This window comes from Muscardinus avellanarius (assembly GCF_963383645.1).
Source record: "Muscardinus avellanarius genome assembly, chromosome: X".
NCBI lineage: Eukaryota > Metazoa > Chordata > Mammalia > Rodentia > Gliridae > Muscardinus > Muscardinus avellanarius.
This window is the reverse complement of record NC_137792.1, coordinates 107,530,366-107,551,748: the sequence shown is the minus strand read 5'-3', so window position 1 is coordinate 107,551,748 and position 21,383 is coordinate 107,530,366. Positions and strand designations below refer to the sequence as shown.

Genomic DNA, 21,383 nt, shown 5'->3' with positions numbered 1-21,383 from the left:
TTATGACTGTCATCCTAGTAACTGGGAGCCCAAAACAGGAGGATCACAAGTTCAGCAACTTAATGAATCCCTCACCAACTTAGGGAGAACTTGGTTCAAAATAAAAATGGATGGGGTATAGCTCAGAGGTAGAGTTCCCTGGATTCAATTCCCAGTACCAAAGGGGAAAAAATAGAGACATATTCAAAATTAAAGGAGTGCAAAGACCAGTCCCATCTGAGCATTATAAGTGTGCCTGGCCACATTCCCTAAAAGATTGTTCTTTTTTGTACGAAAGCCACAGACCACTCAACCACTAGGTGCCCACACTCCAACAGTGCCCTGCTGGTGCCTCAGCCTGGCACACTCTAATGAGGTGACTTGGCAGCTGCCTGGGAGGGGTTACTATTTCAGGGACTGAGGGCTTTCGTTTTAGCTTTTGCAGCTGGTGTCTCTGAAATGGAGAAGTTTGTCTTTCCACCAGTATGGGCGGCACACAGACCTTGTGCCCCCAGAGGTCTCTGGTGCAAAGCAGGAACTGTGCTCAGCAAGAAGTCCTGGTATGGTGATGGGTGGAGGGGGTGCCTGGAAGAGCAGATGTATTCTATGCTGATCGAAGCATTGTTCCTGCTTCAAAATAGGCCCCCTCTCATCTGCTGTCATGGCAATGCAAATAAACATCTTGCCCTACCAGTAGTTCTTCTTCGTAAGCATGGTAGGCAAGTACGCTACCACTGTGCTCCATCCCCAACCCTTAGTATTTTATTTTAAGACAGTATCTTCCTTAGTTATTGAGGCTGGCCTCAAACTTGTGATCCTTCTGCCTCAGCTTCCTGTAAACTGGGATTACAGGCATGTACCACCACTCCCAGCCAGTTCTTTTTTAGTAGCTGCCACCCAGGAATTCAGGGTTCTAAGGTACAAAAGTCCTAGGAGGTCATCAGATTCCTCCTCTGCCTTTTGGCAGGACTGTGTGAAAACCAGCTTCAACTATTTTGTAAGGTCTTCAGAAGAAAGGGTGTTGACTCTTCAACACCTTCACAAGAGGCCCCACCCAGGCCCTCAGCATGCCATTTCATTGGTGCTTCCTTGATTCAGTGACCCTTGGCCTAATTGCCACCTAGGAACTATGCCCATTCAGTAAGTTCATCTTTATTTTTTTTTCATAATGAGGATTGAACCTCGGGACATTCTACGTCCGATCTACACACCCGGCCCTTTTTTTATTTTTTTTTATTGTGAAACAGATTCTAAGTTATTGAGGCCAACCTTGAACCTGTGATTCTCCTTTCTTAGCCTCCCAAGTGCTAGGATTATAGGCATGTGCCATTGCACCCAGCTTTGTGAGCGCATCTGGATGACAATTCAGAGCCAATGGGAGTGGCTTAGGTCCAGCCAGAGCCAGGAGGATGTCCTCAATGGCCTCAGCAAAGTTTGGCCTATGTCATGAGTTTCCAACTCTAGCAGCAAACCCTTCCCTGCTCAGGGTTCTCTTCCTTTCAAAAACGCCATCCCTGACTAGATAACTGGGTCTTCCTCAACAGAAGGAAGTGGCTCCCAGAATGCCACTCACTTGTTCACATCCAAGTAAGACACCAGAGGGCAGAAGGGAGAAAAGCAGTCAGGCTGGAAGAAACTCTTTAGATAACAAAAGGTGATGTTTGTTTGTTTGTGTGTTTGTTTGTTTGTTTGTTTGTTTGTGAAACCTGATGGAACCCAGGGGTATTCTACCTCCGAGCTACACCCCCAGCCCTATTTTTTAGTCTTTACTCATTTATTTTTTGTGGTGCTGGGGATGGAACCCAGGGGCTTTCTACTTCCGGGCTACACTCCCAGAACTATTTTCTATTTTATTTGGAAACAAGGTCTTACAAAGTTGCTGAGAGCCTCACTAAATAACTGAGGCTGGCTTCAAACCTGCAAGATCCTCCTTTCTCAGCCTCCCAAGTGCTGGGATTACAAGTGTGAACCATCACACCCAGCTCTACTGTTTTTGTTAGCTGTTGGGCTAGCCCAACGTGACATTATAACTTGTTTTTTTTTTTTTTTTTTTTTTTTTACTGGCATGCGTATTAATTATATGGGATAATAAGATTAATCATGGCAGGTTGGCACATGCATATAACATAGTTTGATCATTTTCATTCCCATTAGCTCACCTTGCCCTCCATGTCAATCTTTTTCTGATCCCCTTTTCTGCCCCAGAGGTCTCCCTTCTACTTTCAAAACATCCTTTCTTTTTTGTTTGTTTTATGGTACTGGAGATTAAACCAGGTATGTTCTACCACCGAGCTACACCCAAGCCTTTTTATGTTTTATTTGGAAACAATGTCTCATTAAATTACCATGTACTGGCCTCCAACCTGTGATCCTCCTATCTCAGCTTTCCAAGTACTGGGATTACAGGAGTTTGCCACTGCATCCCGCCTTTTTCTATTCTTTTGTTTCTTTTCTTTTCAAGGAGGGAAAATTTTAACTGCAAGGCTACATCTATCCCCTTGGTCTAACTAACCTCTTGGAAGCCTTCCAGATAAAGCAAGTGTTGGGAATATTAGACATACAGAACTTCAAATGCCAAGACTCTTTCCTTCCCCTTCTGTTTACCTGTTCCTTTTTTCTTAACATATCTCTCACCCCTAATACATAGCCCAGTGGAAAGAAGGCATATGAGCCGGGCACAGTGGCGCACGCGTGTAAAATCAGCATTTGGGAGGCTGAGACAGGAGGATTGCAGTTCGCAGCCAGTCTCAGCTATTTAGTGAGGTCATCTGCAACTCAGTGAGACCCTGTTTCAAAAATAAAAAAGACAGCCGGGCATGGTGGCGCACGCTTGTAATCCCCGCGCTTGGGAGGCAGAGACAGGAGGATCGTGCAGGTTCAAAGCCAGCCACGTGCGCTGGCTTAGGAGACCCTGTTTCCAAAATAAAAATGTAAAAAAATAGGTCTGGGAGTGTAGCCCTGAGGTAGAAGGGCTTCCAGGAACCCCAGTACCACCAAATAAATAAATAAATAAATAAATAAATAAATAAATAAATAAAATAAAAATAAATAAAAAAGACTAAAAAATAGGGCTGGGGATGTAGCTTGGAGGTAGAATGCCCCTGGATTCCATCCCTAGTAGTGCAAAAAAGAAGGAGGAGAAGGAAGAGGAGGAGGAAGGGGAAGAGGAGGAGGAATGTAAGAGCAAGGGAGGCATGGGGGTGTCTATCACTTGTGGATACCTCTAGAAGGAAAACGTCTTCTGACTCCTTCACAAGAGCCAAAACTCCATCTGAGAAATAGAGGCTCTGCCCCGAGCTGAAATGCCCAGTGGAGGGAGACAGTGTTCAGCTTTGTATCCTAGCCACTGACTCCCGCCAGGACACCTGATCATCTGGTCAATAAGGTTTACTGAAAAGCTTCATCTCATTGGATACCGTTTGCAAACCCCATCTCCTGCACTTACCAGCATTCTTCCTCCCTTGCGTCATGGGAAGGCACTGCAAAGAAAACAGAGAAGAAGTCACAGCACTGCGGAGTAGCAATGTAAAAACTGGGAGGGATTTTCAAATCAGCAAGTTCCATCCACCCATTTTACAGAAGGACCTACTGAGGCCCAAAGAAAAAGACAATGAAGGAAAGAGCAAAGTAGATGCTAGAATTCCAGACTCCTGACTTCCCACTCCTATTATTTCTTCCTCTCCCACTGACTGATTCCTTTGGTCCACTTCCCCCTCACACAATGGAGAGTGTCAAGTTAGGGGACTGGAGACAGTCTGCACAGATCACAGTGCAGACAGGAAAGATTATTAGAAAAGCATTCAACATCTGCCTGGAACATACTCTCCTTGACATTGCATTGAACAGTCTAAAAGAAAGGTGTGTTAGTGGAAATAGTATTTAAAACTGAGGGTCACTTTTCTCTGCTGACTGATTATATGACAGAGGCCATCGTCCATAACTTCTTGGGTCTCAGTTTCTCTATCTATAAGACTAGGAGGGTAATAATCCTGACTGCACATGCTCTGAGAGAAATCAATGTATATGAAAGCACTTTTTAAAATGATAAATCACTGTATGAATCCACTCAAACACTGTTTACTGAACACTGATGTCCTACAGAGTGCTATGCAACATGATAACAATATGGCTGTGATCTAGACAGATAAGTCCTCATGGAGTCAAAGTCCTGATGGGAGGGGCAATCATTATGCAAACAAAGAAATAAGGGAAATTTCTGATATCATTAAGGATCAAGAAAAAGAAATTTAATTTAAATGGGATGAGGCACAAAGGGATGGGGTAGGGTGAATAGCAAGGTGGGTGTTGGGGGTTTATTTGAGGACCTGAACTTGAAACCGAGATCTGAATGAAAAGGAGGAGCTAGCAATGTGAAGATCTGGATGCAGAACATTCAACCTGAAATTGAAAAGAGCCAGGTGTGGTGGTGCACACCTGTAATCCCAGCATTTGGGAGGCTGAGACAGTAGGGTTGTGGTTCGCAGACAGTCTTAGCTACTTAGTGAGGCCCTCTGAAAATGAGTCCTTGTTCCAAACTAAAGAATTAAAAATAGGGCAGGGGTTGTAGCTTGTAGGTTGAATGTCCCTGGGTTCCATCCCCAGATCTGCAAAAAGAAAGAAGGAAGAGGAGGAGGAGAGAAGGAGGAGGAGGAGGAAGAGGACAAGGACGAGGAGAAGAAGTAGTTGTTACTGAAGAGAGAGAGGGGCAAGAACAAAATTCAGCAGGGCTCTGAGGATCAGAATGAGGATTTGGGCTTTGATTCAAGTTACAATAGGGAACCTTTGGTGGGTGTAGAGCAGGAAAATGATAAGATCTTATTTATGCCTTAAAAAATCACTCTGAACTGGGCGTGGTGGCACAGCTTGTAATTCCAGTACGGCTGAGATAAGAGCATCACAAGTTCCTGGCCAGTCTCAATTGCTTAGTGAGGCCTTTTGCAATTTTGTGAGACCCTGTTTCAAAAATAAGAAAAAATTAAAAAATGGGGTGGGAGCAGGGCGTGGTGGTGCACACTTTTAATCTCAGTACTTGGGATGCTGAGACAGGAGGATTGCAGGTTTGAAGCCAGCCTCAACAGCTTAATAAGCAACCTAGTGAAACCCTGTTTCAAAATAAAATATAAAATTAGTCTGGGAGTGTACCTTGGAGGTAGAAGACCCCTGAGTTCTATCCCCAGTACACACACACACACACACACACGCACACACACACACACACACATACACACACGAGCTGGGGGTGTAGCTCAGAGATAGAATGCCCTTGGGTTCAATCCCCAGTACTGGAAAAAATATTACTCTGATTACTACATGGTAAGTGCATTCTAAAGCAAGAGTGGAAGTAGGTAAATTCATCAGAAAATTTCTTTTTTGTAGTGCTGGGAATCAATCCTAGGACTGCACATTCTTGGCAAGTGCTCTACCACTGAGCTACATCCCTAACTCAGGAGGCCTTTGTAGTAGCTCCAGCAAACAATGTTGAGGACATGGGCTAATGTGGTAGTGATAGAGATGTTAAGCCAGTATTTAAGAAGAAAAGAAAAAAAAAGGAAGGGAAAAAGGATATTTCTTAGAGCTAGAGGAAATGCAATGACTGCCACCTGGGTACAAGCACAGGACCACAGTGATTCCTCATCCTAAGTAGATTTGTTTTTTTAGCTATAGGTCATCAGGAAACCACCAAAGGTCAGGCCCATCCTTGAAGACCACACTTAGTCACAGGAGAGAAAAGGAATGGGAGGTGTGCCTCCCTGAGGATACACTGGCAAAGCCTTTGAGGGAAGTTACTGTGAAGGAAATGAAAAGTTCTAGAATGAGATAGATGTGAGAAGAGAGGGACAGCAATAAAAGTCTCCTACAAGACTACAATGTGGAACTATGATTAAGCAAGTCAGTAAAATGCTCAGTGGTAGATAATAAAGCAAAAAGGAAAGAGAAAATGTGGGAGGTGAAAGAGAAGAAGGAAGCGGGTCCCTTTTAAGTCTTGATCATGACAATTTTGGAAAATTAGGGATAAACTGGTTGCTAGTCTCCAGTTCTTCTCCAGTCATATGGAATCCCCTCCCATCCTATCCTGTCCGCCCAACACAACATGGCTATGACGGCATTAAGGATATATAATTAGGTCTCAACATGGAGATTTATGCCAGGTGTGGTGGCGCACACTTGTAATCCCTGCGCCTGGGATCGCGCAGGTTCGAAGCCAGCCGTGCTGGCGTAAGAGACCCTGTTTCAAACATATAAAATAGGTCTGGGAGTGTAGCCAGGAGGTAGAAGGGCTTCCAGGAACCTCAGTACCACCAAAAAAAATTAAAAAGAGGCTAGGCAAAACCAAGGGCCAAGAGAATAGAACAATGGTAACATTTTGTGTTAGGCACTAAGTGACATTTGGCTAGGAAGGAGGGGACCAATGAGAGGACTGTTCGTGTGGCAGAATCAAAGTAAATGGTAGGGCATGGGAAGATTAGAAAGAAATCCAGGACGACTTCAAGATTTATGGCCTGGCCACTAGGTGAGCGCTGGTGCTCTTAACTGAGATCAGGATTAGAGAAAAGAAGCAATGCAGAGGACTATAGGAGGGAAATCTTCCTGTTGCTATGAACCTTGCCTTAGGCTCTGTGGACTCAAGAGGCCTGGGGCACATCAGCTCAGAGCCCTCGAATCAACACTGCGGCAGAATTTTAGATGCAAAGATGCACAAAGACTTACACATGGTGTCCTGGAAAACTGCAGTCTACTGAGAAATAGAGGCTGGCAAGAAAAAGACATATAAGGGGGTTTTGAGAGAAAAGGGTAAATGGACTGAAAGAGAAAAAAGGAGAAAGCCAGAATCAAACGGGAGTAGGGAATACAAGCAGAAAGATGGTTATTGAGTGAGAAATCGGGAGTTCAGAGAGAGGTAGTTTTGATACAAGCTGTAAAGGCTACTGACATGTGTGGTCCAACACTGGAGAATCCCTAGCCATAGGTGACCAGGACAAAACTAGCCCTCCCCAGCATCCTCTCTGCTCAACCTGCAGATTCTAGGACCAGGCTCTGTCCTACTATCTGAGGGTAGACCTGCAGAGATGTTTTATCCTTTCTTTGCCTGATTTCCCTGCTTTCTCTCCACCTTTCTTCTCCCTTCCCACTCCACCGCCCCTGGTCAACCCTGTGCCATAGGCCCAGGCCTAAGGCCACAGTCATGAGAGCACGTTCTTTACATTCCAGCCTCCCCCAGTTCTCTCAGCTGGGCTACACAGAGCCCTATTCACAGGCTGGCTGGCCCTCCCTCCAGAGTGGGCCTCACAGCCCCCAAGCCTATGGCCACCATAGGAAGCAGGCTCGTCTGATTCCCCCACCCCAGCTGGTCCTCCTGTCTCCTGGGGTACCTCAGCTGGGAGCCAAGTCTAGTGACTTTCACCCCTTGTACATGCATGGGTGTGCAGACATATTTAAGCACTCAGTAAACCACCTAAGCTAGGACTTGAATATGGACTATGTTGGGCCAGGCTGTCACTGGACACAAGGGACCATTGAGCCACAGGCCAGGTCCTTAGAGGAGCTTCTAGTCCAGCATGGAGGCAGCTGAGTAAATGGAGGGTGACATGTGGCTCAGGATGGATTGAACATACCACCAGCTCCTAAATTGGAGCACTGATGTCATGGTATACCTTGTTTTTTTGAGGCGGGGTGCTGTGGATAGAAGCCAGGAAAATTCTACCTCCAAGCTACACCCCCAGCCCTAATTTTTATTCTTTATTTTTTTGGAAACAAAGGATGTTACTAAGTTGCTGAGGCTGTCTCAAACCTAGATCTTCCTGTATCCACCTCCCAAATGCTGGGATTACAAGCATGCGCCACCACACCCAGCTATGGTGCATCTTTTAAACACCATTAAAGCACTCTGGGAACATATGCTCATGTTCAAGGTGTACTGCCTGCTGGCAGTGGGCTGCTATAGCCCTGGAATATGCCAATTTCTTCCCTGGAAAGGGAAGAGCAGACCTGCTTTTGAGGTTTGACTGACACAGATATTCTGGGCGTTTGATTTTATGCCTTTGACTAGTTTTTTTTGCTGGGTGTCATACTTGTTGACCCACACAAGAAAAGAACATCCCTACTTGGGAGTCTGAGACAGGAGGATCTCAGGTTCATAGCCTGTTTTAACAACTTAGTGAGGCCATCTGCAACTTAAGGAGACCTTGTTTCAAGGTAGAGGAATAAAGTAGATCTGGGGTTGTAGCTTGAAGGTAAAATGCCCCTGGATTCCACCCCCAGTAACACACACACACACACACACACACACACACACACACACACAGAGAGAGAGAGAGAGAGAGAGAGAGAGAGAGAGAGCAAGATGTGGTGCATGCCTGTAATCCTAGTACTTTGCAGGCAGAAACAGAAAGAATTCCCCCATACTAATAAAAAAAAGTGATGCATACCACACCTGTAATCTCAATTCTTGGGAAGTTGAAACAGTAGGGTGGGAAGTTTGAGGCCAGCATTCAGTAACTTAGCGACACTGTTTCAAAATTAAAAATAAATACATAAACTAGGGCTGGGGGTAGCTCAGAGGTGAAACACCCCTGGGCTCAATCTCCAGTACCAAAACCAAAAGAAAGAAAGAAGGGAAGGGGGGAGGGTAGAGGAAGAAAGGAAGGGAAGGCAGACAGAAAGAAAGGAAAATGTACCTGATCTGTAGCCTCAGGAATGCTGACCATTTTGTAAGTCACCCAAACACAGAAATTTCTACAGCACTGGACAGGTTTTCTCTCAAATTCTTCCTATCAGTCCTGACAAGGCCTCCTGTATTCTTTCCCCACCTGAATTCCTCACCCAGCCTTGCTCCTTACTTTTGGTTTCCTTTCTCTCTAGACTCCTCTAGCCTAAGCCCTAACTATCCTCCACACCTCCACAGCAGGCTGACAGCTAGGCCAGGGATGAGAGGGAATGAGCAGCTGCAGCCCCCAGAGGTTCTGTGGATAATCTCAAGAATGTTACAGCCCAAAGACTTTACTTTCCCACCAGTCAACAGGGACCCTCCTTCCTGCCCAGAGCTTGGAAGTCTTTCCTGGAAAGGGGCCTTTGAGTGGTGAGCATAGGAAGCAACAGAGAGCACACGGCAGTTCCAGTGTAGGATGAAAACTCTTTTCCAACACATAATCTATACTAGAGTGGAGGGACTAGGAAGAAAAAGAGAATTGCCTAAACATCTTACTTTCTAAAACTTAGGGGATAGTAACATCAGTTTTCCACTTTTCTGTTTTGTTTTGTTTTTAGTCCTGGGATTTGACCCCAAGGGTGTTCTACTTCCAAGCTACAGTCCTAGCTCCCTAGCCTGTTTTCTTTTTTTTTTTTTCTTTGAAACAAAGTCTTGCTAAGTTGTTGAGACTGTTCTTGAACTTGCGACTCTCCTGTCTCAGCTTCGCAAGTACTGGGATAACACACATACACCACGATGCCCAGAATTTACTGTTCTTTTACTTCCACAAGATGCCGTCAATTCTAGACTTTCCTCAGCCAGAGGAGGAAGGGAATGACAAGTAAAAATTTTCCTCATTTTATAAATGAGAAAACTGAGGTCCCAAGCCATGAACCTAGGGTCACCTAGAGTTAGCAATCTGCCATCTTCACATCTAATTCATAGTTACTGAGCACCTACTATGTGGTGGGCTTTGTTCACATATGTCATATTTGCAATAAATGATAGTCAGGATTATTCTGCCCCTGTTGGAAACAGAGAAACTGAGGCTCAGAGAAAAAAATAGAGAGAACTGGGGCTAGGAGATGGCTGCTCCATTTTTTGTCACTCGGTTATCTCATCATACCACATCCTCTTCTTCAGCTCTCGGAGGTTGAACTAACCCAAGATCGAGGAAATACCAAGGAAGGGCAGACCACACTTAACGTCCAGGCCCTCAGCCTCCATTCCCCAAGCATGGAACTTCCTTTCCTGTGCCTGTTGGCAGCCCCCGACCTAGGACTGTCAATTGACCTGGAATCCAAGGTCCCTGGTGACAGCGGCAGTAGCTCCAGGATTGGCCAGAGGGATGGGATTGAGGAGCTCCACTTCTCCACCCCACTGTAAATCATATGACCCCAAGTCCCAGAACAGGCTGTCTGAGCTGCTGCTCCTTGTTATTGTTACTAATGACTTGAAAATGCAGGACAGGCCCCAGCTCCCAGAGCTTCCCAGGCCTCCAGCTGTTCTCAGGCCCCAGAGGCTGGTGGGAGAACCAGCCTCCAGTTTGCACTCTTTTCCCTGGGCCTGGGCCCTGCTTCATCCTCCCCAGGGACCTGGAGTGGAAATCGCTGACATTTTGGGAGCAGTCATTGTTTTCTCTTTCCTTTGGCCTGGAAATTCAGCAATATGATGGAAGTATCAGAGCTGGAAAAACTCCCTGTGATAATCCATGCAGTCTTCTCATTTGACAGGTGGAGAAGCTGAATCCCAGATTATAGAACCATCATGGGCTTTGGAATAACCTGGGTTAAAAATTTTAAGGTCACTGAACCTTTCCGTGGTTCAGTTACATGAAGGTGATGAGAATAACAGTACTTGCCCTGCAGCGTTCTTATGATGGTGAACTGGGTTGCAATGGTGTGTGCTGCAAGTGTGTGCTCTATCAATAATATTCTGTATTAGTTCTAGCCTTCTGTGCTCTTTGTGGAAAATTATCAGAGCTGGCATTCTCTCTCTCTCTCTCTCTCTCTCTCTCTCTCTCTCTCTCTCTCTCTCACACACACACACACACACACACACACACACACACATCTGGGGATTTAACCAAGAGCATTCTCTGACCTATAACCTCAGTACCTCCATATCTCCAGTCTTATTTAATTTTTTATTTTGAGACAAGGTCTCTGTAGGTTGCTGAGGCTGTCCTCAAACCTTATGATCCTCCTGTTTCAGCCTCCCAAGTACCAGGGTTACAGACGTGTACCACCACACCCAGCTTTACTTCTCTTTCCACTAGCTATAGCATCAGGCATGCTCCACACCCCCAGAAGCCCCTACTTGTACACTTTTTTGTGATACTGGGGATTGAACCCGGGGGCATTCTACCTCTGAACTACACCCCAACTCTTTGTGTCTTTGTTTCTGGTTTTTTTGTGGGTTTGTGGATAGAAGTCAGGGGCATTCTTCCTCCGAGCTACACCCCTGCCTTATTTTTCATTCTTTATTTTGAAACAGGGTCTCACTGAGTTGCAGAGGGCCTCATTAAGTAGCTGAGGCTGGCCACAAACCACGATCTTCTGGTCTCAGCCTCCCAGATGCTGGGATTACAAGCGTGCACCACCACGCCTGGCTTGTTGTTGTTGTTTTGAAGCAGGGTCTTTCTAGGTTGCTGAAAGTCTCACTACATCGCCGAGGCTGGCCTCGAACCTGCAATCCTCCTTTCTCAGCTTCTCAAGTACTGGGATTACCTACATGCGACAACACACCCACTTATGTGCACTTTTGGCACCTCTCACCTCCCCCTGGCCATTCCCACCTCCCCCACCCTCTAAAACAAACATCATTCCATCTCAGAGGACTCTTGAACAAACTGTACCAGTTGTGTTGAGATGGGAACACTAGGGCTTGGAAGGCTGAGACAAAAGGATCACAGGTTCTACGCCAAATTGTGGCAACTTAGTGAGACCCTGTTTCAAAATTTAAAAATAAAATAAAGATAGGGGTAGAGCTCAGAGGTAGCCCACCCCAGGTTCAATTTCCAGTAGCATGCAAAAATAAGTAAAGAAAAAGGGATAGGGGTCATAGCTGAGATGTAGAATGCTCTCATACACTTCCACAATCCTATGTATGACTTAAGTATAGTGACAGGGAAAAGGTACAGTGGCCCGTGTTGGACCACACCCCAGTGATTTGACTCCCATAGAAATCTTGTTCATAGGTAGCCAGGCGTGTGGGCACACACTTGTAATCCCAGCATTTGGGAGGCTGAGACAGGAGGATCATTATTTGTGGACAGCCTCAGCTACTTAGTAAGGCCCTTTGCAACCCAATGAGACCCTGTTTCAAAATAAAGAATACAAAATAGGCCTCGAGGTGTAGCTCAGAAATAGAATGCCCCTGTATTCCATCACTAGTACTGCAAAATAAAAGTCTTGTTCATAGGTGAGACAGGGTTGCTACCACATACATGTATGTGTGCATATGTATGTGGCAAATGCCGAGATGTATCACCTGGTATGGATTTTACCAGAGACAAGTTATGTTTGGATTTTGCCATGAAATGTGCAGAGAGATTACAGTATATCATACACAGCCCATTTCAATCCAGCTATGCCCTGACTCCTTCTGTGACCTTGCCTAGAGCATGTCTATCTCTGAGCCTCAGTTCCCCCATGGGTAGCGAGGAATAAATGACCTCTAAGGACTCTCTCATCTCTGATATTTTCCAGTGCTGTAAGAGCAGGGAACTGAGGGACAGGAACAGATTTGACCCCTACAAATTCACTGTGATGTCACGGCCGAGATGGAGCTCCAACTGGATCCTCCACCTCCCAGGCCAGAGCTCTCTAAGGTCTCATATGCCCACTCATGTGAGTGTGTGTGTGTGTGTGTGTGTGTGTGTGTGTGTGTGTGTGTGTGAGAGAGAGAGAGAGAGAGAGAGAGAGAGAGAGAGAGACAGACAGACAGACAGACAGACAGACAGACTCACTCATGGTTGATTGAGCTGAAAGGCCATCAATACCTTTCTGGCCCCCAGAAAAGACACATCAGATATGTAGGGAAATATTTATACTGGGTTCATCTCACAACCAAATCAAACAAATGTCTTGTCTCTTGGCTGTTCCTACCTGAAAGAATCTCAACGCAATCCTAAGTCCTGGCCTGGCTCCTTGATACCTTCCCAGTATCTTTGGCTTCAGAGCGGTTCCCCTTCAGTTTCCAAATGGGTTGCCTCTGTTCTTAGACCCAGGCATGGTCAAAGTGGATGACTGAGGGGTGGGCGTTGTAGCAAAGGAGCGGGTAAGACCCGAGACCCCAACTCTACAGTTTGCAAATATGACATTAGCTTGGCTCTTTGCTTCAGTGTTCTTCAGCGTACAGATTAGGTATCTGCTTTCAACAAGTCGCAAGTATTGACCACCAACTCCATGCCGAACAAGTGAAAGACAGAGCCTAGCCAGGCACAGTGGCATGAATCTGTAATCCCAGTACTTGGAAGACTGAGACAAGAGGATCACAGGTTCAAGGCCAGCCTCCACAACTTTAGTGAGATCTCAGAATTTAGTGAGACCGTGTTTCAAAAAAAAAATAAAAAAATATAAAGGACTAGGAATGTAGCTTAGGGGTAGAACAGCCCTGAATCTAATTCCCAGTACCAAGAAAAAAAGAAAGAAAGAAAGAAAGAAAGAAAGAAAGAAAGAAAGAAAGAAAGAGACACAACCTCACTGATTTCTCACAGCATCTCTGTGAGGCAGGCGCTTATTACTGTCATTTTGCAGGTGAGGAAACGGAAGCTCGGAAAGGTCTTGCTCAAAGGCATGGGGCCAGTATGTGTGCACTTGTGGACATCAGTTGCAATTAAAGCTCAAGTTGGCTTCCATGCTCCTTATACCTGTTCAGCTGATGGAGTGCCCCATGTGGTATAGAGTGGTAAGGGGCTCTCTTTCCACACTGGGACTGCAAGAAGGTTGAATGTGAAAATCTGAGCAGGTTTTTCCAGCTCTGCTGGGCTCCACCACAGCCTAACTTTCCCCATCGGTCAGCTTTCCCACAGCTGCATGACTGCTCACAGGGAGGCCTGGCGCTGAGAGGCAGGGTGGCCCAGAACAACTCATGTCCTTCACTGGGCTGACAAACCCATAGCACTTGCCTTTCTTTTTTCTTTTCTTTTCATTTTCTTTTCTTTTTTATTCTTTCGGTACTGGGGATGGAACCCAGGGGACTTTTTCCTCCAAACTACATCCCCAGCCCTATTTTTATTCTTTATTTTGAAACAGGGTCACACTGAGTTGCAAAGGACCTCACCAAGTAGCTGAGGCTGGCCACAAACCACTGGGATTACAAGCATGTGCCACCACACCCAGCTCTCTGCACCTGTCTTTCTAATCAGAGTCTCTCAAAACAGCAGAATTGGACCCAGGCGTGGTGGCAAACACTTGTAATCACAGCATTTGGGAGGCTGAGACAGGAGGATGATGGATCGAGGAAGCCTCAGCTATTTAGTGAGGCCCTTTGCAACTCAGTGAGACTCTGCTACAAAATAAAGAATAAAAAATCGCCAGGCCTGGTGGCGCATGCTTGTAATCCCAGCACTTGGGAGGCAGAGACAGGAGGATCACATAGGTTCTAAGCCAGCCTCAGCTACTTAGTGAGGTTCTGAGAAACTTAGTGAGACCCTATTTCCAAATAAAGTATAAAATAGGTCTGGGAGTATATCGCGGAGGTAAAAAAAAAAAAAAAAAAAAAAAAAAGCCCCTGGGTTCCACCCCCAGTACCACAAAAAAGAATAAAAAATCGGTCTGGGGGTGTAGCTTGGAGGTAGAAGGCCCCTGGGTTCCAACCCCAGCACCAAAAACAAAAAACAACAGTATTGAAAAGGAGGGCACAAGCCAGGCATGGTGGCACACCCTGTACTGCCAGTACTTTGGAGGCCAAGTTGGGAGGTTTGCAGGTACAAGGACAGCCTCAGGAATTTAGCAAGGCCCTCAGCAATCTTGCAAGACTCAGTTTCAAAATAAAATAAAATAAAATAAAACGTTTTGGGGGAATAACTTAGAGGTAGAATGCCCCTGGGTTCAATCCTAAGTACCACAATAAATAGATGATAGATAAATAGATGATAGATAGATACATAAATAGATAGATAGATGATCGATGAAAGAAAGAAAGGGAAAGAGAAAGGCATAAGAGAAGCATGAGTGTGGGTGTGGCAGGCTGCCTTCTCAGCCCCGAGACTCAGTCTTCTGTTGTGTCATTGCCTACCCTGCTTGAGTGTGTTTCCTAAAACCATTAATCTATAATCACATTCCTATTTTACTGAAATCAGCCCTCCATCCCCTAAAATAATAGTCCCAAGACTCTGAAATTTCATGGATTGGGAAAATAATTTTTAAATACATAAATAGGGCAGCTGGGCATGGTGGTGCACACTTGTAATCCCCGTACTTGGGAGGCTGAGACAGAAGGATCGCTGTTTGCAGACAGCCTCAGCTACTTAGTGAGGCCCTCTGCAACTTAGTTAGACCCTGTTTCAAAATTAAGAATAAAAATAGCCTGGGGGTGCAGCTCCAAAGTAGAATGCCCCTGGGATCCATCCCCAGTTCGGCAATAATTAATTTATTTAATTATGAAAAAATTAAATAGGGGAACAGTTGGCATGTCATGACCTTTTTAATTTTTCCAATGACAAATAAAAATTTCTCAGCTGGGCATGGTGGCATACACCTGTAATCCCAGTACTTGGTAAACTGAGACAGGAGGCATACAGGTTCAAGGACAACCTCAACAATGGAGAAAGATTTTTGACAATCTAGAGAGATCTTAAAAACAGGAAGGGCTAGGGTATATCTGGGAGGCAGAATGACCCTGGATTCAATCCTCAGTACTAAAAAGAGAAAAAAAAACTATCTTTATGAAAACGATACTGCATTATCCTTGCTCTTATTCCACAGCAGATGGGTGAAAAAAAATGTCATTCAGGAACCCCATTGTTGAGGACCATGCATCAGTTCCAAACCCTTTGGTAGGTAGTCCCTGTTGCCTTCTTCCTAGTGCTTCTTCCCTTGAACCCCGTGTTTGAACCACATCAAAAAACAAGACTTTCCCCAGTTTCCCCACCACTGGACAGCCTGTAAACTCTTGCTCATGCAGTTCCCTCTGCCAGGCATGCCTGGAATGCCCTTCCCCCCTTTTCTGACTGACAAACTCTTCCTTCCACCCTCAGGCTCAGCCCAAGTGTGACCTCCTGTGAAACTTTTCCAAGTCCCTCCTGGTGGAATGGATCATTCCTTCCCAAGGGTCTCAGAGGTCCTTTCATCCTGTTTTTTGGTTTGTTGGTCTGTTTGTTTTGCTTTTGGTACTGGGAATTGAACCCAGGGACATTCTACCATTGAACTACATCCTCAGCCCTTTTATTATTATTTTTTAAATTTTGAAACAGGGTCTCACTAAGTTACTACACAGTAGCTTCAAACCTCTGACCCTCCTGTCTCAGCTTCCCAAGTGCTGGGATTGTAGGCATGCACCACCATGCCTGACCTTTTATCCTATTCCTGAATCAAGCTAGTTGTTTGAAAATCTTTTCACCAGATAGAATAGTGGGGATCCACATGGTGTCAAGAAGGGCGTGGCTTAGAAGTTCAGTGTGCAACTCTGCCAGTCATATCTGAGTGGCCTTGTAAATTAAGCATTTACTGAATCCTTTACCCAACTATCAACGCAGGGAAACAACAGATTATAGTAAAGATCACCACCACAGTGAATGAATTGAAAGTGCCCATGTCTGATACATACCAGATATTAAATATATATATATATCAGTTCTTTGGTTCTCAAAACCAGAACTGAAGCAAGGTATGGTGGTACATGTCTGTAATCCCAGTACTTGAGAGGCTGAGACAGGAGGATCACAGGTTCGAAGGCAGCCTCAGCAACTTAGCAAGACTCTCAGCAATCTTGCAAGATCCTGTTTGCAAATAAAAAATAAAAAGGTCTTGGGGTGTAGTTTAGAAGTAGAATGCCTCTGGTTTAATCCCTAGCACTGCACACACGCACACACACACACACACACACACACACACACTAGAATTGAAAGCAGAAATTTTGCTTTACACATCCATGTGGGTTCTGTTGTGCTCATGTACTTCCTATGGCCAGGATATAGTAAGAACTCAAGAAATATTTACTGACTCACCGCCTATCACAGTGACTGCCACACAGTAAGTGCTTGATAAATATCTGTCACTGCTCTTATCTTCATTCTGAGGATAAAAGTCATGTCTGTTTTTGTCTTTATGTAGCTCCCATGATGTGTAGCACACGATAGCTGCTCCATATATGTTGATGGAAATTAAAAACAATAATAGTAGTAGATACTATTACTTGTGTGGATGCTATTACATGTCAGACATCATGCTGGGAGCCTGATGCACATTATTTCTTTTATTTACATATGTTTACTCTGCAAACAGGAACACCAACATCCTCTATAAGGGTGGTCCTATATATAGTCCTCATTTTTTTTGGTGGTGGTACTGGGGGTGGAACCCAGAGGCTTTCTACCTCTGGACTATACTCCCAGACCTATTTTATACTTTACTTGGAAACAGGGTCTCACTAACTTGCTGAGAGCCTCACTCAGTAGCTGAGGCAGGCTTCAAACCTGCACGGTCCTCCTGTCTCAGCCTCCCAAGCGCGGGGATTACAAGCGTGCGCCACCATGCGCAGCTTATAGTTCTCATTTTAAAGCTAGGAAACTGAGGCTCAGAGGTGTTAAATGTCTTGTCTTTGTAAGGCTTGAGAAGCAACAGAGGCAAGTTTTATGAAGAAGAGTCAGGTAGCAAGCAGGCATGGAGGTGCATGCTTGTAGTCCCAGCAACTTGGGAGGCTCAAGCAGGAGGATCGAAAGTTTGAGGTCAGCCTCAGCAAATTAATGAGACCCTATCTCAAAATAGGAAATAACAGTAATAGAGTGCTTGCCTAGCATACATGAGACCCTGGGTTCCATTCCCAGTACTGACAACAAAAAGTCAGCTAACTTACTTGTTTCCATAGGAGAGCAGTAGAAGGTCACAGAGCTGGTTAAGTGACAAAGGCAAGATTTGAATCCAAGCCTTTCTAACTACAGGAGCCCCGAGAAGCCTAAGAAGGGTCCTTATCTGCCCACCCAAGGCAGCCTGCAAGGGTCCCTGCTGCTTCCTCCCCCAGGAACAGTGGACTGGGCTGGGGCCAGGCAGCCACTTACCTTCACTCTTCTGAAGCAAGCCCAGAAAACGTCCAGCAGAGGCATGGTGGGGACAGGGAGCTGTTTGGCCAGCGGGACTCTGCTGGGGCATAAGCCTCTCCCTCTCTGGGGACAAGGCTAGAAGGAACCCAGGGCTCTGCGAGAGCCAGCTCCGGTCCTGAGCTCCATCAGCCAACACGGCGAGGGGAGAGGCTGAGAGCAGGGGCCGGCCGGCCAAGATCAGCTGCCTCGACTGCAAGCCACTCCCGAGTGAGTGCCGAGGGAGGGAATAAATCAGGGAGAGAGAGAGGCTGGCTAAGGAGGAGGGACCAGGAGGCGGGTCACTCACTGATTCAAACTCCGGCACCGTTAAGCACTTGGCTGGGACTGGACAGCAATGTCAGTTGAAATTCCCTGAACATTACAGTTTCCCAGCCTGGGTGTCCAGCCTGACAGCTGGCTCCTACGTGGTCTCACTGTCTGTATGCCGGCATGCCTGCTGGCTTGCCTCCTGGCCTGTGGACACATCAGTTTTCCCTGGTGTCCTCCAGGTATGACCCAGACCGCGCTGGGGCCTCAGAAAGAGTGTCAAGGAAAAGGATCAAGGAAAGACATCTCCCGGCTCGAGCAAGAAGGGAAAAAGCCTGCCGCCTAGGAAACTCTTCGCAGACAGGGATTCTGGGGCCTACTTCAAGAGGTCCTTTTCCAGTCCTCCTCTAAAGCTAGGCATCCCCACTCAGTCTGGCACTTAGGAAGGCCCCTTCCTTCTGTGTCTCAGTTTTGCCAGTGAAAGTCAGGGTTTAGAGGTCTCTAAATCTCAAGTGTGTTATATGACTCCTGTTGGGGCTAGGAAGGGGGAAAAACTAAAAGAAACCCTATTCCAGACAAACCTCTCAGAGCTGCCTCTAGGAGTCCATAGGAAATAAGGTAAATCCCTCCAAAAATCTGAGCCCTAGCCACAAGCAGTAACACACACGCCTGTAATCCCAGTACTTGAAATGCTGAGACGGGAGGATCGCAGGTTCAAGATCAGCCTCAGGAACTTAGTGAGTCTGTTTCCAAATGAATGAATGAAGGAAGGAAGGAAGGAATAAATAAATGCCTAACGGTATAGCTTAGAGCAAAGAGAGAGGTGGGGGGAGGACCAGGCATGGTGAGACACACCTGCCATTTCAGTACTTGGGAGTCTGAGACAGGAAGATCACAGGTTCAAGGCCAGCCTCAGCAACTTAACAAGACCCTGTTTCAAAAAAAAAAAAAAATATATATATATATAGGGGCTGGAAGTGTAGCTGAAAGGTAGCATTCCCCTGGATTCTAGCCAGCCAGCCCCTGCTCTCAGCCTCTCCCCTTGCCTTGTTGGCTGATGGAGCTCAGGGCCAGAGCTGCTTCTCACAGAGCCCTGGGTTTCTTCTAGCCTCGTCACCAGTAATACCCCCCCACACACACACACAGAATCTAAGCCCTCAGAGGCCATTTCACTAGATCTCATCTTTTCCCTAGCTCATGTAGACTACATATGACCTTTTCTGAACATCTTCTAGAGAGATGATACCGTCCTTCCTTCCTTTTTTCAGTCTGAAATCTAAACTTGAATCCTCTGGATGGCCTGAAGGCATTGCTTTCAGAGGAAATAGAGTTAGCACTAAGCAGTTCTGGAGGCTTTCTGGGCAGGAAGCCATTAAGAAACAGTGATCCACCCCCACAGCCCCCTCCTCAGACCTCAGAAGGCAGGGTGCCATGGCTGGTAGCCAGAAGGCTCCCAGGGACCCCATGGCAAAGGTCCAGGCTTGGGTCTCTGGGGGCACGTGTCATCACAAGGCCCAGAATAACTCACTCTTCCTGGCCTCAGTTCTCTTGCAGAGACCAAATTGGTCAGGCAAAGGGCCAAATCCAAGGTCACACGCCTGCTTTGAGCAAGCCTCTTCCTGCTTTTGAGGATTCCCTTCATCAGTGGTCTGTCCAGAGACTCTGGAAGGGTCCCTCAGCTCTGCTCACAACTTATTCTGGGGGCCTTGGTTTCTGCATTTGTATCCTGAGGAGGCAACAATGACTGATCTGTCACCTTCTCTCTAGCTCTAACCTCAGGAGTATCTCAAGTGTGAGTCCTGTTGGGCTGTGTCAGGAAGACAATCACCAAAATCCAAGATAATGGCTCTTTCCCAAGCACCTCCAACTGAGCCCGCCTTATAGGGGGAAGCCCCCTACATAGCGGGGGGGGGCATGCAGAGCCTGGGCAGAGAGAGGGTTTTCTCCTTTGCTCATATGCCCTCTTGCAGCCAGAGACCTGAGGGTGGAGGACCTGGAGCAACTGCCACAGAAGAGGCCACGTGGCTCCTAAAATCTCCCCATCATCTCTTGCTCCCTGAACTTTACTTGCTTCTTTAGATTCAGGACCCCGGGAGGAAGTGTATCCTCTGTGGCTTTGGAGAGTCATTCCAACGGCCATAGTACACAGCATACCACACTGCACCAAGAAAGCTGGAGGGCTTGCTTTAGGTTCTGGATCTTTCACACCAGTTTAGCTTTGAGGGGGTTAAACACTTGAAGTTTGGAAGTAGGTTGCTGAGATTCAAATGCCAGGATGGTCATTCTCTAACTAGGTGACCTGTTGCTGAGCCTGTTGGCTTTCCATCTTTAAGAAGGGGGATAATTGGCCGGGCGTGGTGGCGCACGCTTGTAATCCCCGCGCTTGGGATGCGGAGACAGGAGGATCACACCGTTTCGAAGGCAGCTGCGCTGGCTTAAGAGACCCTGTTTCCAAATAAAAAAAATAGGTCTGGGAGTGTAGCCCAGAGGTAGAAGGGCTTCCAGGAACCCCAGTACCACCACCCCCAAAAAAGAAGGGGGATAATAAAGCTGGGCATAGTAATGCATACCTGTAACCTCAGTACTTGGGAGGCTGAGACAGGAAAAATTCAGGTTCAAGACTAGCCTCAGCAATATAGTGAGGTAGTCAGCAACTTAGTGAGACCTTGTTTCAAAATAAAAATAAAAGTAGGGCTGGGGAAGTAGCTCAGAGGTAGATTCAATCCCCAGTATCCACCTCCCCCCAAAAAAGGAGAAGGAGAAGGGGAAAGAGGAGGAGAAGAATAAGAGGGCTTACCTTATTGGAGGGTTTAAACTGAATGAATTAAAGTGTTTAATATAATGCCTGGTATAATATTAATTCTCAGTAATTTTTTTCGGTACTGGGGAATGAACCCAAAGACATTCTATCACTGAGCCACATCCCCATCTCCCTCTTTTAATTTTTATTTTGAGGTAGGTTTTTGCTAAATTGCCAAGGCTGGCCTCAAACCTATGATCCTCCTGCCTCACACTTGTGATTTGTTATTTTTGAAAAAGTAGAGCCTTTGTAGTCAGACAGACTTAGATCTGCTATCTCTTGGCAGTGTGCCCTTACCAAAGCTGCTTCCCTTCTCTAAGCCTAACTATGGATACATGCTTAGAGAAGGAGACAACTGCCGGGCGTGGTGGTGCACCCTTGTAATGCCCGCGCTTGGGAGGCTAAGA

At 46.1% G+C, this 21,383-nt stretch overlaps 1 protein-coding gene across 1 annotated transcript in view; it reads right to left on the bottom strand.

The window, feature by feature from the left end:
• STARD8 (StAR related lipid transfer domain containing 8) overlaps positions 1–17,933 on the bottom strand; it is a gene marked incomplete at both ends in the record, with an annotated part of 93,231 nt that extends 75,298 nt beyond the window's left edge. The window contains 2 exons of the mRNA XM_080719285.1: positions 3,425–3,458; positions 17,889–17,933. Coding sequence (XP_080575411.1) covers positions 3,425–3,458; positions 17,889–17,933 — 79 coding nt within the window. The remainder of the gene's footprint in view (positions 1–3,424; positions 3,459–17,888) is intronic.
• Positions 17,934–21,383: the final 3,450 nt, after the last annotated feature.